Consider the following 17,964-nt stretch of genomic DNA (forward strand, 5'->3'; position numbering starts at 1 on the left):
TACTTGCAAGGTCTCTGGATGTAAAGCTTTTTGTCATATTCCCAAAGACAAACACAATAAGCTAGATATGAAGTCTGTCAAATGCATCTTTCTTAGACATGGTGATGTAGATGAGATGCGTTATCGCCTTTGGGATCCATGGGCTTGGAAGGTTATCCATCTGCACAGTGGACAAAATCCGAGCAAGGAGTAGAGAACACACTACAAATATGAGAAGAATAGACATTGCTTTAATCTCAAATAAGCGAATACAAAGATGAGTCTATCCATCCATGCGCTTCTAGTATGAAGCTTAGATGTTGATCTAGATATATGATAGACGAAGAGCTTAAGGGTAGCTAAAAGAACTTTGATTGGGTAAAAGATAGATCAATAATGACTTTGGAGGGGTCTTCCTTTTATAGCCTGGAAAGGTAGTCTAGTTATTCTATTCGATCATATTATGAATATTTCCTAGTCGACCAGGGTCCCTAATAAGTCCTATACCCCGCAACTTGATGCATTGGGCCTTGAGTTGCTACCAACATAACTACTCTATCTAACCCAAAGGCTAGATCCACAAATGTCACATTTTTTCCATCCGATCACATAGACCTCATTTGACATATAAGTCAAGACCCAATTGTGCTCACACATGACTTCTCCTCATAATTGGAACCTTACAACTTAGAGAACCATGGATCGTCAGTGGGACCTTACGAGGGTGGAACATTGAGCATATATAACAAAGGAGTCATGTGGTTTGAGTATGATTTATGGCACAAAAACCATATATGAGATTTGGTTCCTTTTCCCAATGAGAAACATGCATTGCCATGTAAGTGGATGTATAAGTTAAAGAGAACCCTTGATCGTCATTGGTTGATAAGGCTCTTAAGCAAGAGAAGGGAATTGATTTTGATGAGAAATTCTCTCCTATGGTAAAGATGACTACTCTACACTTGGTATTGGCCTTCGTTACACTGATGGATCTGGACTTATACCAAATGGATGTGAAAATGATTTTTCTTCATGGGGACTTGCATGAGATATCTATATGTAGTAGTCTAAGGGCTTTGAGAAAAAGGGCAAGGAACACCCAGTGTGTAAGTTGAGAAAGAGTCTTTATGGACTTAAGCAAGCATCTAAGGAATGGTATCATGAGTTTGATGCATTTACGCATTCACTAGGTTACTACTGTAATGATATGAATCCATGTCTTTACACAAAGAAAGCTTGTGATGGTAGCTTTATCATATCGGTTCTATATATTGATGACATGTTGATTGTTGGGAGTGCTTATGATGAGCTAGGTATTTTAAAGAATTAGCTTAAGAAGAGCTTTGAGGTGAAGGACATGGGGTATGTTTCTCACATATTTGGTATGTGTCTTACATGCAATTACTCTAAAAGACTCCTCTACCTATCATAGATGGAGTACATTCATAAAGTTCTTAAGTGGTTCCATATATAGGGTAGTAAGCCTATTGGTTGCCTATTACCTTCTCATGTGAAAATCAATCAGGTAGATTGCTCCTAGTTAGATTATGATAGGGCCAAGATGACCAAGATTCCATATGTATCCATGGTGGGTAGCTTGATGTATGCCATGATAGCCACTAGACTTGGCATAGCATTTACAGTAGGAGTTATAACTCATTATATTGCAATACCTAGTATATGACATTGGGATACTGTGAAGGGTATTATGATATATCTTAAGGGCACTACATATATGTGCATTTATTATGATAGCCAAGATATCAGGGCTATGGGCCATATAGATTATACATGATATGCAAATAGTAGGAAGTCCCCACCTTTGGCTACTTCTTGGAGGTGCTATTTCTTGGATGTCTAGGGTGCAAAAATATACGGTCTTATCTACTATTGAGACCAAGTATATTGCAGCCATTGAGGCTTGCAAGGAGATTGTAATGAAGTAAATTATCAACATGAGAGTTAAAGCCTTTTCCAAGTATAAACTTTGTAAATACTTGAGCCAAGAGAAAAGAGGACTTAGGATTTAATATAAAAAGGCAAGAAGTGCTAATGTAGCGTCATTCTTTGGCATTATCAAAATTTCATCCTTTTTGTCTTTCACATTCTTGTACTTTGTTGACAATCCATGGCTACACTGTGCTATGGTAATGGAAGTTGTTCCATGGCATGGCCATGCTGGAATCTCAATTTGGTTTATTTCCTGTTATCTGTAGCTTAGAATAATTTGATTTCTTATTCATTTCCATTGTTAGATTAGACTCCTTTTACAGAGACCCTATGGTTAGGCCATTTGGTGGTAATGATCATGACTCCTACATTGCATTTGGACTCTATGAGTACTATTCAACTAGCACATAATCTGGTCTTTCATGTGAAGACCAAGCACATTAAGGTCATCATTAGAGAGGTGGTTGAGAAAAAGTAGATAGAGCTTGTCAAAATCTTAACTAATGAGAATTCTATAGATTTGCTCACTAAAAGTCTCCTAGTGGAATGTTATGTTTTCATTAGGAAGATGATGGGCGTAGAATGAAGTGATACCTATTCCTCATCCTATTATACTTCTATACACACTTTATTCTTTATCACTTTTTAAAAAAAAATTCTATACACTCAAATACATTTGCATTTAAATGGGAGGTTATTGGGGGTTAAAGGTTACACGTGCCTAGTTACCTAGATTTACTTATACAAACTACTCTAACACTTATACATTACAAGTGATGGCCACTTGTTATTATCTCTTTATTCTTTATATGACAATAGAATAAGGGAAGACAAGTCACAGATTATGATTGTTGGAGTTTCCATATATTATCTTACTTTCTCTTGCTTGAACTTCTATAGTTTTTATTTCTCTCTTGCTTCCACTCTTGCTCCACCTTTCACACACTTAGTGATCGCATGTACATATGTTTTAGTAGTTTCATAATGTATTTTATCATGTTGCAAGCTAAGTATTTTGGTTTCTAATATTCATAGAGAATTAAATGTGTTTTGAACACACACACACACACAGAGAGAGAGAGAGAGAGAGAGAGAGAGAGAGAGAGAGAGAGAGAGAGAGAGAGAGAGAGAGAGAGAGAGAGAGAGAGAGAGAGAGAGAGAGATCCAACCTCTTCAAGCTCAAGAAGAGAGGAGGACGACAACTTCACAATGCATATTTTTAAGGGGTGTTTAACTTGCAAAAAAAAAAGGATAAAATCCCTATACTCAAACACATTTGCCTTTAAGTGGAAGGTTGTTGGGGTTTAAAGATTATCTGTGTCTAGCTACCTACATTTACTTGTACTTATTGCTCTTACACGTATATATTGCAAGTGATGATTGATCATCATTCGCTAATTCTTTATTTTTTATATGACAATAAAATAAAGAAAAGTAAGTCACACATTATGACTGTTGAAGTCTCCATATGCTATCTTGCTTGACATGCAATGGACTGCGGGACCAACTTTTGGGTGGCATTTTAAATGGGGATCATTGCCCATTTTGGTTTCATTTGGGAGTATCGTTGGCGAGCCACCCGTAATGTGACGGACCTTCTCAAATGCGAACGTTAAACTGCACCTTTTGCCCATGAACGAAGCGCGTGCGAAGCCCCTCTTAGCCTTAGCCCCCGGTGCCTTTCCCAAAGTGATCATCGAGAGGAGTTGGCCAGCAGTTGGCCAGCAGTTGGCCAGCACCTTTAGCCCCCGGTGCCTTTCCCAAAGTGATCATCGAGAGGAGTTGGCCAGCACCTTTCTATTCTCACCAACGAGAGCAACAAACGACCATTTACGTTTAAATTCGAGAGCGAGCGAGCGAGGCGTATCGCCAATAAAGAAGACAACAATGGCGACCAAGCAGATGGAGGAGATCCAGCAGAAGCTCGTCGCTCTGAACTACCCAAGGGCCACCGCCCCTGCCCAGTCCCTGCTCTACGCCGGCCTCGAGCGCTACGCCCTGCTTGAGTGGCTCTTCTTCAAGTGAGCGTGCCGTTTTTGCTTGTTACATGTTTCTGCTGAGTGATCATGGCGTATTTTCACCTGTTTTTTTCCTCTGCGATGGCATGCCCTCACACAAGATAGTCTTTGATCTGTTCATGCTACAGATGAAAATGCAGTCGATTGAAGGGACATTTACCTTCCTTGTTTGTTCTCTTTGGTTGGGGGCAAAAGGTGGGGACGGAGGGTTTAAACCGGTGTTCTGATTAAGTTATTTACAATAGGGAGATGAAATGCTAAATTCACAGTACATCGATCCTGTTTCACAACGACTTTTGTGTGCCAGTGTCCTCAATCATACATGCCAATTCACATTATAAAGCGCGTGTTGGTTGCATGGATTTGGAGATCCAGGCCATTCCCAGCTAGAGACTTGTATGAAAGCCTGCAGGAGATTAGTTCCTTCTTCAAGGAGGAGGCCATGAGGAGGAGGTAGGGCCTTCCAAAGAGGGAGAGGACCGATTTGCGAGAGCAAAGATTTATACTATGAAGGAAGTGAGATCAAAGTACATGTTTCATACAAGGGCTTCCTTCCAGACTTAGTTTGGAGATAGGGTTAACAAGGATTTCTTTAGCCAAAACAGTCTAGATCGGATATGAGCCGTAGATAGGGTATGCGGAGGCCCAGAAGAGTGGATGGATCCATTGCGTAGGGCCCGCTAGAGGTGAGGTAGATGGCTAAAGAGTATTATACAACTTTGCTATTGTTGGCTTATTGCTCAGCCCCTTTACCATCCAATGGAGAGAAACTTAGTTGAATTCAAACCAGGGACTAAAGAAGGAGGTGGTCAAATCTGTGTATATATTGCTTATTTACTTTCCTTGATTTGTATAGTATTCAAAGTGTGACCCGAATCCCCATCACCAATCTCGGTCCTAGTAGATCTAGACTAGTTCACCAACTTGAATTCCATGTGATGGAGGAGCAAGAGATTTGGAGCATGTCTTCTTTTTTTCAAAATGCACAAGGGGAGGTCTATTACAAAGCTTGAATGAATAACTAATCAAGAGGTTTATAACGCCAAACAACTTGCCATCAATCTTGAAGCTAAAGAGCAGAGGAAATTGGTCAAACTTGAGCTCCTTCTCCATAACAAGGAGTAATCGTGAGCTTGTGAATAGATAATGCTTTGGAAACACTTTGCCATGCCTCAAAAGTGGATGATTTTGGATTGACAATGAGAAGAGGTTGCTAGGGTTGCATCTTGTTCATGTATGAAACTGTCCAAATCTGCTCTGCCTAGTTCGGTCAAAATCTGTTTGATCTAACTGAACAAAAAAAGGTGATTGTTGCTATTTGAAAAAAAGAGGCCTAATGACGATTTTTATTTTTGGCATGTTTATGACTAACAATCTACTTCTTTTTTGGCTGGCCCTCCTTTAAAAAAGAAGCTTGCCACCTCAAATTCCATCCTCAATCTCTCGACTTTCAAGATCCATCTCTACTCAAGCTCTCGCCTCAACTTCAAGTAGGCTCCATAACTCTACCTATCAAGTTTCTCTTTCTCTACCTCTATATACTCTACCTATCAAGTTTCTCTTCCTCTTCCTCTACCTCTACCTCTACCTCTACCTCTACCTCTACTTCTTACTAACTCCTCTTCCTCTACCTCTCTTACCACCTTCTCTTTCCTTGCGTCTTCACAAAGACTTTGCCTTGCACACCTCTCGTGTGCAAGTATTGCCCAAGCTCAAGAGGAGATTGTATTGATTAGAAGACTCGCCCTCTGTCATAGATGACCAATCCTCGCTAAAACTCCATTCATTAGCAGTGGTCTCTAACAAGAGGCCCAAGAGATAAGTCACTCTTATTGAGGCCATGGGAGGTGTTTTGAGCTTATTGCTGTTCCTTAGGAAGTGGCAAAGAAATGTAAAAATAGAGATTGCACTTATAATCATGAGTGCAATTTGCCTTTTAACATTTCTAGAGTGAATCATGGAAGAGAATGGTAAAGGCCATAGCTATGGTAGGTCCACGCGAGGGATGACATGGAGTTATCTACAGTGACATGTGCATAAAGAAGCTAGATGAGAAGAGGGAGAGAATGAACAAGTCCCTCAAGCCTGTTTGTGCTAGTTGCATAAAGTGTACATGCTCCATTCATTCGGAGCTTTGACTGTATTCTCTTCTTAGTTTTGTGTTATTTCGAGTGTTTTGTTAGCTTGTGTTGCCTTGCTGGATACTATTTAGCCTTATAGTGCTTGTGATTTGCCATGACATCATTTGTGGCTGCATTAAATACAGTTGTTCAGCAGCAATCGACCAATTTTTTGAGTTTACTACTATTTACAGACAAGGGGTGTTGAGCTAAAATACACTTTTTAGCTGATTAGCATTCTTAAACAGCCCCAAAACACACTTAATTAATGAAAAACCCTAAAAAGAGGAGCGGTCCGAGAGAGTTTCAATGGTCTTCCAAAAACCCTGATTTTTCGGGCACCCTTCCACATCTATAAATAGACAGGCTGCCCCCATTCAGCATCAAGAGGAGATTGTATTGATTAGAAGACTCGCCCTCTGTCATAGATGACCAATCCTCGCTAAAACTCCATTCATTAGCAGTGGTCTCTAACAAGAGGCCCAAGAGATAAGTCACTCTTATTGAGGCCATGGGAGGTGTTTTGAGCTTATTGCTGTTCCTTAGGAAGTGGCAAAGAAATGTAAAAATAGAGATTGCACTTATAATCATGAGTGCAATTTGCCTTTTAACATTTCTAGAGTGAATCATGGAAGAGAATGGTAAAGGCCATAGCTATGGTAGGTCCACGCGAGGGATGACATGGAGTTATCTACAGTGACATGTGCATAAAGAAGCTAGATGAGAAGAGGGAGAGAATGAACAAGTCCCTCAAGCCTGTTTGTGCTAGTTGCATAAAGTGTACATGCTCCATTCATTCGGAGCTTTGACTGTATTCTCTTCTTAGTTTTGTGTTATTTCGAGTGTTTTGTTAGCTTGTGTTGCCTTGCTGGATACTATTTAGCCTTATAGTGCTTGTGATTTGCCATGACATCATTTGTGGCTGCATTAAATACAGTTGTTCAGCAGCAATCGACCAATTTTTTGAGTTTACTACTATTTACAGACAAGGGGTGTTGAGCTAAAATACACTTTTTAGCTGATTAGCATTCTTAAACAGCCCCAAAACACACTTAATTAATGAAAAACCCTAAAAAGAGGAGCGGTCCGAGAGAGTTTCAATGGTCTTCCAAAAACCCTGATTTTTCGGGCACCCTTCCACATCTATAAATAGACAGGCTGCCCCCATTCAGCATCATTCCATCTGTACAAGTTTCTCACTCCATGTGCAGATTTCAACCATCAGCCTCCTCCCACGTGGCCATCCAGTCCTCGTGACTGCTGCCACTCCATCCATGTTTGCTCTTGCTGTTGGCACCTTCATCCATGTTGACGTCAGCTGTTGGCGATATCATCTGCTGTGATTTGATCATCCAACCATAGCTAGCCACATCAAACACTATTTCAATTTGCGTTTGCACCTGTGCAGTCTAGGCATCAACTATTCATTAACTTGCGGCAATTTCAAATCTGCATTTGGTGTCTGGGACAACCGCTAGCCATCACATACGCTACTACTATTTGCGTTTGCTGATCAACATCTGCTGTCACTTGCGTTTACAGCATCTACCTCCTCAGACACACTGATTAGTAGTTAGACTTGGGATTTGTCTCCGGTGGATGTCACACTCTGACATTGCTCTGCCCTTGAGCACACTGTATGCTCTTATATTCATTTACAACATTCATTCACTTCAGAGTTGTGTTCTCTCTTTCCCTTCTTCTGTTTGTATTTGAGGTTTGAGTTTTGCGTTTAGAGTTTGAGTTTTGTGAGTTTTGCTCTCTGTGTCTACGTCTGTCTCTTTGTGTTTCTATTGTGGTTGTACACTTTGTGTCCTCTGTGCAAACCCTAGCAGTTTTTTTCACATGGTATCAGAGTTGGTGCTCTTGTAAAGAGTATCCTACGGATATTGTAAAGAGCTAGTCTTTGTGCGAGGCACACAATACGACTCTAAACCGAATCACAATGTCCCAGATACCTTTTTCTCCAGTTTCTATGATGTCCTATCAGGCTTCTCCATCATTGGAGACCTTGAGATGGTATTATGGACTCAGTGAGGAGGACGACACTCCACTTTCACCTTCATCTTTTTTTTTCTACTTTTATTTCAGATTTTACTAACATGGCAGAGAGGAGGACTTTGAGGAGTACTATCGCAACAAGTACGTTGATGTTTACACCTCTCCTACAAGCTTTGCTACCACATTCGGATTGGTTGGTGAGATTGGCTACCTCTCCGATCATAGTCCATAAGAAATCCTTATCATAGTCTTATTTAGGAGCAGAGGGGGTTGGTTGCCTTTTCTTCAGGAGGAAAAACCACCAGTGGCAAGAATTCGCAAGATGTGAAGACAAGCCAATCAAAGGGTGACTCATTTTCCTCAGATGGAACCAAAGAATCTAGACCTATCTAGCAGCAACTCCTTAAGAAAAACCATTTTTGCACACACTGCTAGAGAGTAGGCCATGTGGACGAGGAGTGTCGCTCCAAGGCCCAAGGTCTTTCACCTAAAAAGCCTCAGCAGATTGTTGCAACTGCACAGTCTAGTGGGGATACGCCTTCTGCTCGTGCTTCATCTGCTCCTTCAACACCTGTTGTTGTTGTTGGATATGTGGCTTGAGTACAACCTCAACAACCCATCTCTTTTACTATCCCTGAGGGATTGGCTGATTGGTCTGCAGGTTTTGATCTCATTGCACTTCATACATCCATCTCATCTTCCTCTCCACCTCGTTACCTTGACAGAGCCCTACTATTGGACGTACGCAATGTTTGCCACCTTCTTAGCCTAGCATGTCTCTAGGTCCTTTCGGATACCCTAGGTCAATCTAGTATTCATTTTTTGCACTCTTAGAGTCAGGCCCATAGGATTCATTGTCCTTAGTTTTTCCATTCTTTTGTCTTCCGCTACATTTACTCACACACATACACATTCATTGCATTTTTTGAGTTAGATTTTCTTTGTGTTATATTTTGCTTTGGAGCATCTCACCACTAATCTTTGTGTTTGCAGATTCTCATCTCTTTTGCAGGGTTTTGTCTTTTAGTGTAGGGCTAACTTGCAGATTGCTTTGGTCCTACCTGGGCTAGAGACGTGGGGATGCGCACCGTTCCTTTCATGGTTTCATCATCGTAGGAGTGCTTGCTCTTCTTCTAGCATAGCGGTTTCCCCTCCTGAGACGGATCGTGCTGCATCTCTCTTGATGCTATCATGGCGGTGACTTCTACCTTGCTCTTCTAGCAGGGTGTTTCATCCACTTCATCTTCTTTCATTTCTTATGGTTCTCGGCACCATACGAAGACTGACATTAGGCTCCCCTTCCTTCTTCGGCATCTACATCCAGGTTGAGAGGAGGTTCCTACCCTTCTTGGTATTCTACAAGCTTTAGCACTTTGTCTTCGACATCGGTTTCTTTCCCCTATTGTATCTTACCCTTTGCATTGCGTGATTTCATCATCTTTGTACTGGGGTGCTTGGGCAAGTGAACAATTTTTCCATGAGGGACACTGTCCAAGTGGCACTTGTTGCATGAGCATTCTGCAAGATGTAGTATATTTTGCATCTCATTGTGCAGAGCACTACTTGAGCGGATCCTAAGCTGTTTCCATCGGCGGCTATTGTTTGATCACATGGATACCTCATTACCTATTTTTCCTCATCACATTGACACCTTGAGTGGTAGGGTAAGCTTGTTTTGTTTTGTGATGTGTTGGGTGCACCCTTCCTACTCCCGTCTTTTGGGTCACTATTACTCAATTGGCTGCATCCCATAAAATTTAACTCACTTATTAAAAAAAAACAAGTTCAATGTGGTTCCATCCGCCTTTGTAGGGTTTGGTAGGCCACTGGGTAGCCGACGTGCACCCTTTGTTTGATGCCTTGTCCTCTCTGGGGCGACTACTTGGATTCCCTTGGTAAGATAACCATTGCCTCTATAGTCTTGGTAGGCCACTGGGCACCCAACGTGCACCCTTTGTCTGATGCCCTGGTTGCTTTGGGGTGGGACGCCTTGGGGTCAATAAACATCACAGTGGTTGGCCTAACCTTTCGGCTCAGTTTTGGGCTTGAGAGTGGGTGTTGAGCTAAAACATGCTTTTCAGCTGATTAGCATTCTTAAACAGTCAAAAAACACACTTAATTGATGAAAAACCCTAAAAAGGGGAGCTGTCTGAGAGAGTTTCAATGGTCTCCCAAAAACCCTCATTTTTTGGGCACCCTTCCACATCTATAAATAGATAGGTTGCTCCCATTCAACATCATTCCGTCAGTGCATGTTTCTCACTCCACGTGCAGATTTCAGCCATTAGCCTCCTCTCACGTGGCTGTCCAGCCCTCGTGACTTCTGCCACTCCATCCGTGTTTGCTCCTGTTGTTGGTGTCTTCATCCATGTTGACATCAGCTGCTGGCGACATCATCATCTGCTGTGATTTGATCATCCAATCATTGCCAACCACATCAGACATTGTTTCAGCCTGTGTTTGCACTTGTGCAGCCTAGGCATCAGCTATTCAATTTCAGATCTGCGTTTGCTGTCTGGGACAACCGCCAGCCATCACACACACTGCTATTATTTGCGTTTGCTGATCAGCATCTGCTGTCACTTGCGTTTACAGCATCTACCTCCTCAGTCACACTGATTGGTGGCCACAGACTCGAGATCTGTCTTTGGTGGACATCACACTCCAACATTGCTTTGCCCTTGAGCACACTGTACACTCTTACATTCATTTACAACATTCATTCACTTCAGAGTTGTGTTCTCTCTCTTCTTTCTTCTGTTTGTGTTTGAGTTTTGAGTTTTGCGTTTAGGGTTTGAGTTTTGAGTTTTGCGTTTAGGGTTTGAGTTTTACTCTCTATGTCTACGTTTGTCTGTTTGTGTTTTTGTCGTGGTCGCACACTTTGTGTGTCCTCAGTGCAAACCCTAACAGTTTTCTTCACAGGGGGCAGATCCCTTCTCTTTTGACTCTTGTAGGTGCTCCATTAGGTGGTTGCAGTCTTCCTTGTCTCCGTTAGGTGCTTGCACACACTCCGTCACTGCATAAAGTATGCATGCTCCATTCATTTGGAGCTCTGTCTGTGTTCTCTTCTCAATTTTGTGTTATTTCGAGTGTTTTGTTAGCTTGTGTTGCCTTGGTGGATGCTATTCAGCCTCACACTGCTTGTGATTTGCCACTTCATCATTTGTGGCTTCATTAAATACAATCATCAAGCAGCAATCGGCCAATTTTTTGAGTTTACTGCTATCTACAAGCAGGGGGCAGATCCCTTCTCTTGATGCTTGTAGGTGCTCCATTAGGTGGCTGCAGTCTTCTCTGTCTCTGTTAGGTGCTTGCACACTCTCCTCATTGTCACCGTCACCTTCACTATCATAGGTGGTGTCTGTTCGTAGTTTTGTCAGCTTGTGAGTGAGTTTGGTGGGCTAAGCATGTGGGCTAGGCATTTGGCATTTTTTATTGGTCATTTCTATGATTATTTTGGCATTTATTGCTGCTTGACACTTATGGCACTATTTTGTGCTATATATTTTGGCTCTTGAGTCGTCCTCCATAGTTCATGCACTTTACCACTTGCAGATTCGATTGCACGGTTTTGTTGGAGAGAGGGAGCTGGTGCCAATGGCCATGCAGTCAGTGACTCACTATTATACATGTTTGGACTCTTGTCTCATTGATATATGGGTTCCATTTCCCGAGTATATCTTTCTCCTTTGTAGTATTCTCGTGTTTTCACTTCCCTCTCACTTCTATCTTGTGTTCAGCAATCTATTTCAAGATTCTTTCATACTTCCATTGTTGCACCCACTTTTGACACGGTATGAGAGCTCAAGATCTTCATTTGCATTGCTGTTTTTTTTGCTGATTAATATTGATCATCTTTGTCTGCTGCTGCCAATGCGCGACTTCTTTTTGGGACTTTTCAGTCATTAGATATTTGTGCTTTGTTGGTGTGATTCTCAATCCAGGCTGCGTTGACAACATTTAATGCTTGCTTGTTTGCGTGTTTCCCCTGCAGCATTTGCGTTTTCAGCCTCTTGGGCTCTTGACGGCCGGTGACAAGGCTTTTGACCTCTGTCCGTCTTATCTTGGCTGATTCTTCTCGTTTTTTGCAGATTTTGTGATCCATTACCCTCCACACTGCGTGTGAACTCTGTTTAGTGGTATGTGCTGTGCTTCACTTGTACTCTCTCTCTCCTTTTTTCCTTTATTTTCTCTTTCTATTCTCTCCAAATGGCTGCCCCTTGTCGTTCTATTCATGACAAACTTTATGGCCTTGATTACCTAATATGGAGTGTTGTTATGAAAGTATGGTTTGTGCAAAAGCCGTTATTTTTATGTTGTTTTTGGAGCTATTGAGCCTCATGAGCCTCCCACTCATAGTTTCCAGGTACAAAAGGTACGATACCGTATGGTACGATAAAATACAATACTAAATGGTACTTTAAGATTTTATAAGGTATGGTACGATATTACTACGAAAAAAGGGCATCTTGGATATTTTGTACTAAAGATGATAGAATAAATGTGTAAAGTCTAAATAGCAATGCTATTAGAGTATACAGGATGATTACTTGAGGGCATGTGCAATATGTGCTATGACATACAAGTTATGAGTACATAGATGGGATTGGATACATCATACATAAATGATCTTACAAATAAGAGAAGTATATATATATATATATATATATATATATATATATATATATATATATATATATATATATATATATATATATATATATATAGAGAGAGAGAGAGAGAGAGAGAGAGAGAGAGAGAGAGAGAGAGAGAGAGAGAGAGAGAGAGAGAGATCGCACGGAAGGTTTGGTCACTACTATCTGTTGGGATAACGGCCCGGTTTAACCTCCGTGTATAGTATACGCACATTGTACATGTGAATTCACCCTTACATGCCCTAAGTATAAATACATTTTATTCTTTGTGTATCAACAGAATTGTTAGTATACTCATATCGAATCGTACTTCACTCTGCTCTCTCTCTCTCTCTCTCTTTCTCTCTCCAGCCGTCACACTCACTCGAACTTTTGTCACTCTCAGCTGAGCTTTCCAACAACTGGTATCGGAGTTGTAGATTCTACACGTTTCCCGAGACCAAGGGCAATTGACAGCGCAGGCAGCTCGCGAATAGGTTGTCGTGGCCTGTGCAGCACAGGTCGTGCTGAAAATGACCACCGGGGAGTGGGCACCACCAACAGTTGACCAGCCGGTAGGCGGACTAGGACCATAGGCGGCAAGCACTGCACGTGTGGCAAACAGTGTGATGCGTGCAATGGGAGGCGACTGTTGCACGTGGGATGGCAACCAGTGTGATAGGCACCGGCGGGTTTCAGCCTAATGCGACGCAGTTTGACGTCCGTCAAATGCGCCTGACATACAAGTCAACGGACTCGTCATCCTGGTTCTTTTTTTCAAAATCAAAACCATTATTCTCTTCAAAATCTTTTCTTTTGAAACTCCTTCCTCTAACCGGGGTTCATGCGTGAAAGCACAATTGTCAATTTTGTGCGAAATTGAGCCAAAAATTTGGGGCTTTTCCCAAATTTGATTTTGTTTATGCCTGTCAGTGATTTTAAAGTCAGAAATTGCAGACATTGCGTGTGGTAACCTCAATTAATTTGGGGATTTTGCCAAATTGGTTAGAATTTTGCTCTTTTGAGCAAAATCTCTTGACATTGGATCCCATAAATTTGGGACTTTTTATGTATTGGCGAAATTTTGCTCAACTGGATCAGATTGGCTGACATTTATGCCATTTTGGACTTGAAATTTTGGGGGTTTGTGCAGAATCTAGTAAATTTCTGCATTTTTGCCCGTGTGGTTTGGCTGGTTCATGTACAAACAACAGAGATTTACTACTGTTTGAGGAAGAACAACAAGGTGTTTGCTGGTTAAGCACAAATTTGCTGGTTCAGCTTGTGCTTTTGCATTTCAGGGGCATTTACTCTCGTGTTCATGATAAATGGCTGTAACTTCTTCCAATTCAGACATCAAGAGCTTGATGGAAATCAAACGGTTTGATGGTCATGGCTTTGAACTCTGGAAAGATCGTATGCTGGGCATTTCGTTCCTAAAGAATTGTGAGGATGCTTTGCAAGAAGATAAACCCGCACTAATGTCTGATGCAGATTAGGCTAGAGTAAATAAAAAAGCTGTGGCTTACATAAAGATGGATGTCATTGATGACATCTTGACAGACATTAAGGGTTTAGATACATGTTATGCAATATAGGAGAAGCTGAAAACTACCTATGAGATCACCACACCTGTTAATAAGATGTATTTAATGCGCAAGTTGGTGAATATGCGATTGGATGAGTCAAAGCCTGCAACTGAGCACTTGAGTGTATTTACAGGGATTCTAAATTAGCTCAAAGATGCAAATTTGGATTTTGATGATAAGTTAAGGGCGATCTTTTTGATCATGACATTGCTTGACTCTTGGGAGACCTTGGTGGTTTCACTCAGCAATAACCCCAATCTCTCATATGATGGGTGAGGGGTTCTATCTTGAATGAAGAATTTAGACATATGTCTAGTGGAGAAGGCATCAACTCAACTTATAATGTAAGAGGCAGGGCTGAAAAGAAAAATGCAAATGCAGGACAGAGAATCAGGAGTAAGAGCAAAGGAAAGAAAAAGAGTGGCATTACTTGCTATCATTGTGGTCGGAAGGGCCGCAAGAAACTTGATTGCAGGTATTACAAGGAACAAGAGAGAAAGAAGAATGCAGGAGATAAAAAGAAGAAGGAAGATAAGACAGATGCATTTGAGGCAACCAAAGGCAAATAAAAAGGCCAATGTGGCCTCTAGTGTGGTCATAGAAGAGCTTTCAGATACAGAGATTGATGTATTATGTATAGTTGATTATGATGCCCTTGCATGTGACATGTAGGATATGCAGATTACCAAGACTGATGCGATTGATGCACTTTTGTTAGTTGATGATGGTGTTACTCAAACTTGGATTGTAAACTTTGGCGCCTCTTTCCATGTAACTCCTTGCTTGGAGTGTTTTGCTATGTTCAATGGAGGCAGTTATGGAAAGGTGTATCTTGGAAATAACCATGCTTGCAGCATTGATGGGATTGACACTGTACACTTGTCTTTAGACAATGGTCAAGAGCTTGTGTTGAACGATGTCAAATATATGCCTGGCATTAAAAAGAGCTTACTATTTGTTGGTCAGCTTGACTTGCATGGCTGCACCACATTGTTTGGTGGTGGTTTGTGGAAAGTGAAAAAGGGTTCCATGCTGATTGCAAAAGGAACCAAGAAGGGCACTTTGTATTGTTTGCACTGTAAAGCCTTGAATGGCAAGTTTCTTGTAGTTGCTGAAATTTGCAGCCACTTGGAGTTATGGCATAAGAGATTAGGCCATATGAGCCAAAAAGGACTTGACGTCCTTACCTCTCTAAAGAGGGTTGATGGAAAAGGCTCTAAACTTGATTTTTGTAATGCGTGTCAGTTTGGAAAGCAAATAAAAAAATCCTTTTGCTTTGGTGTCTCTTGTAAGTCCAATGTCTTGGACTTAGTGCATTCTGATGTATGTAGTATGCCCTTGAAATCGTTGGGTGGTGATGCATATTTTATCTCCTTTATTGATGACTGTTCCAAGTAGATTTGGGTATACTTGCTGAAAAAGAAAAGTGAAGTGTTTATTGTTTTTAAAACTTTTCATGCATTTGTGACCACTTAGACAAGTAGAACGCTGAAATGCTTGAGAACTGATAATGGGGGTGAATTCACATCAACTGAATTCAAGTCCTTTTGTGACTTGCATGGTATTAAGAGGGAGCTTACAGCCCCTTACAGTCCTTCAAATGGGGTGGTTGAAAGATATAATAGGACTTTATGTGAAAGAGTATGGTGCATGCTGTCCACTGCTAATCTCCCTCGTGAATTTTGGGGAGAGGCACTCAAAACCGTGGTTCACATTTGCAACTGCTCTCCAAACATGTTCTTAAATAATGGGATCCTTGAGGAGGTTTGGTTTGGCAAATCGGCCTCATATGACCATTTACGCATATTTGGTTATGATGCTTTTGTGCATGTTAGGGATGAGCTGAGGAACAAACTTGACCCAAAATCCACCAAAGGCATTTTCATGGGCTATGGTGATGAGGGTGAATTTTGCTACAGAGTGTGGTTACTTTAGTCCAAGAAAATTATTCGTAGCTGTAATGTTGTGTTTAATGAGGCAAAATTGCTGAAAGGTATTTTAGCCTCTAATGTAGATATGAAAAACGTCAAATTTCAGAGTTTGCAGCCACCTATTCCTTCAAAAAATGAGCCTCATGGTGCTGTACCATAGGTTGAAATTGATGATCAGTCGGATTTTTGAGCTAGATGATGATGGACAGCAAATAGGAGCACAAGGAGGTCATGGACAGCAAGATAGGCTTGCTGATTATGAAAATGCAGGTGCTAGTAATGGAAATGAAGGTGCTATACAGTATGAACAGCATGCTGAAAATGGCTTATAGTAGCCAATAAATGTTGAAAATAATATACCTCCAGATGTAGACCCGATTCCTGAAAATGTTGATCATTGGGTACGTTGGTCTATACGCGTAAGAAGGCAACCACACAGGTTTGACCCCTCGCATTATGTGATGCTTACAGATAAGGGTGAGCCTCTTAGATACAAAGAGGCCAAGTCATGTGAATTCAGCAGTAAGTGGGAGTTAGCTATGTAGGAAGAGATTAAATCTCTATATGTAAATGATACTTGGGATCTTGTGTCATTGCCTAAGGGAAGTAAGGCACTTCCAAACAAATGGGTAAGTACAAGGCAAGACTAGTTGCCAAAGGGTATGCACAAAAGAAAGGGATCGACTTTCAAGTCGTCTTTTCACTTGTTGTGAAGATGACCACTCTGCGTGTGCTTTTTGCTTCCAATGCTGTATTAGATTTAGAGCTGTATCAAATGGATATAAAAACAACTTTCTTGCATGGTGACATTGATGGGGAAATTTACATGAAATAGCTCGAGGGCTTTGTAGTTTCTAGAAAAGAGCAGATGGTGTGTAAGCTAAAACGCAGCCTATATGGGCTGAAGTAAGCACCACGACAGTGGTACAAAAAGTTTGACACTTTTATGCTATCTCATGGGTTTACATGCAGCCATGCAGATCATTGCTTGTACATGAAAAAGGATACAGATGGCAGCCCCATCATACTTGTTTTGTATGTGGATGATATGTTGCTAGCTGGGAAAAGAAAGACTAGCTTGGATGCTCTCAAAAATCAGCTGAAATCAGTTTTCTCCATGAAAGATTTAGGGAATGCAGAGCATATTTTGGGCATGAGGATTAGTAGAGATAGAATGCAGAAATTGCTGTTTTTATCTTAAGAAAAGTACATTGAAAAGGTACTAGACAGATTTAACATGGCTGAAGCTAAGTCTTTTGGGGTACTCTTACCTCCTTATCTTAAGCTTAGCAAAGCCAACAGCCCAAAAGATGACGTGGAAGCAAATTCTATGAAGGGAGTCCCTTCTGCATCAACTTGTGGCTCTCTTATGTATGCTATGGTTGCTACTCGTCCAAACATTGCTCATGCAGTGGGAGTTGTTAGCAGGTTTATGTCAAATCCTGGCAAAACACATTGGGAGGCTGTCAAGTGTATCCTTCGATACCTAAAGGGTACACAAAGAAAGTGTATTTGCTATGGGCAGGGTGCACTTAGTTTGCAGGATTATTGTGATGCAGACATGGCAGGTGACTTGGACACTCGTAGGTCCACCAGCGGGTATGTCTTCACAGTTGTTGGTGGAGCTGTTTCTTGGTGTTCCAGGTTGCAGAATATCGTTGCATTGAGTACCACTGAAGCTGAATACATATTAGCTACTACTGAAGCTTCTAAGGAAGCTATATGGTTAAGCAGACTTGCAA

At 41.2% G+C, this 17,964-nt stretch overlaps 1 protein-coding gene across 1 annotated transcript in view; it reads left to right on the forward strand.

The window, feature by feature from the left end:
* The first annotated feature begins 3,704 nt into the window (after positions 1 to 3,704).
* Positions 3,705 to 17,964, forward strand: part of AUG7 (nuclear matrix protein) — an 89,901-nt gene continuing 75,641 nt past the window's right edge. Inside the window, exon 1 of the mRNA XM_087663444.1 lies at positions 3,705 to 3,950. Coding sequence (XP_087519570.1) covers positions 3,817 to 3,950 — 134 coding nt within the window. The 5' untranslated portion in view covers positions 3,705 to 3,816. The remainder of the gene's footprint in view (positions 3,951 to 17,964) is intronic.

The sequence above is a fragment of the Lygodium microphyllum genome, chromosome 22 (genome assembly GCF_053477565.2).
Source record: "Lygodium microphyllum isolate KBCC chromosome 22, Lygodium_microphyllum_v1.1.10, whole genome shotgun sequence".
NCBI classification, from domain to species: Eukaryota; Viridiplantae; Streptophyta; class Polypodiopsida; order Schizaeales; family Lygodiaceae; genus Lygodium; species Lygodium microphyllum.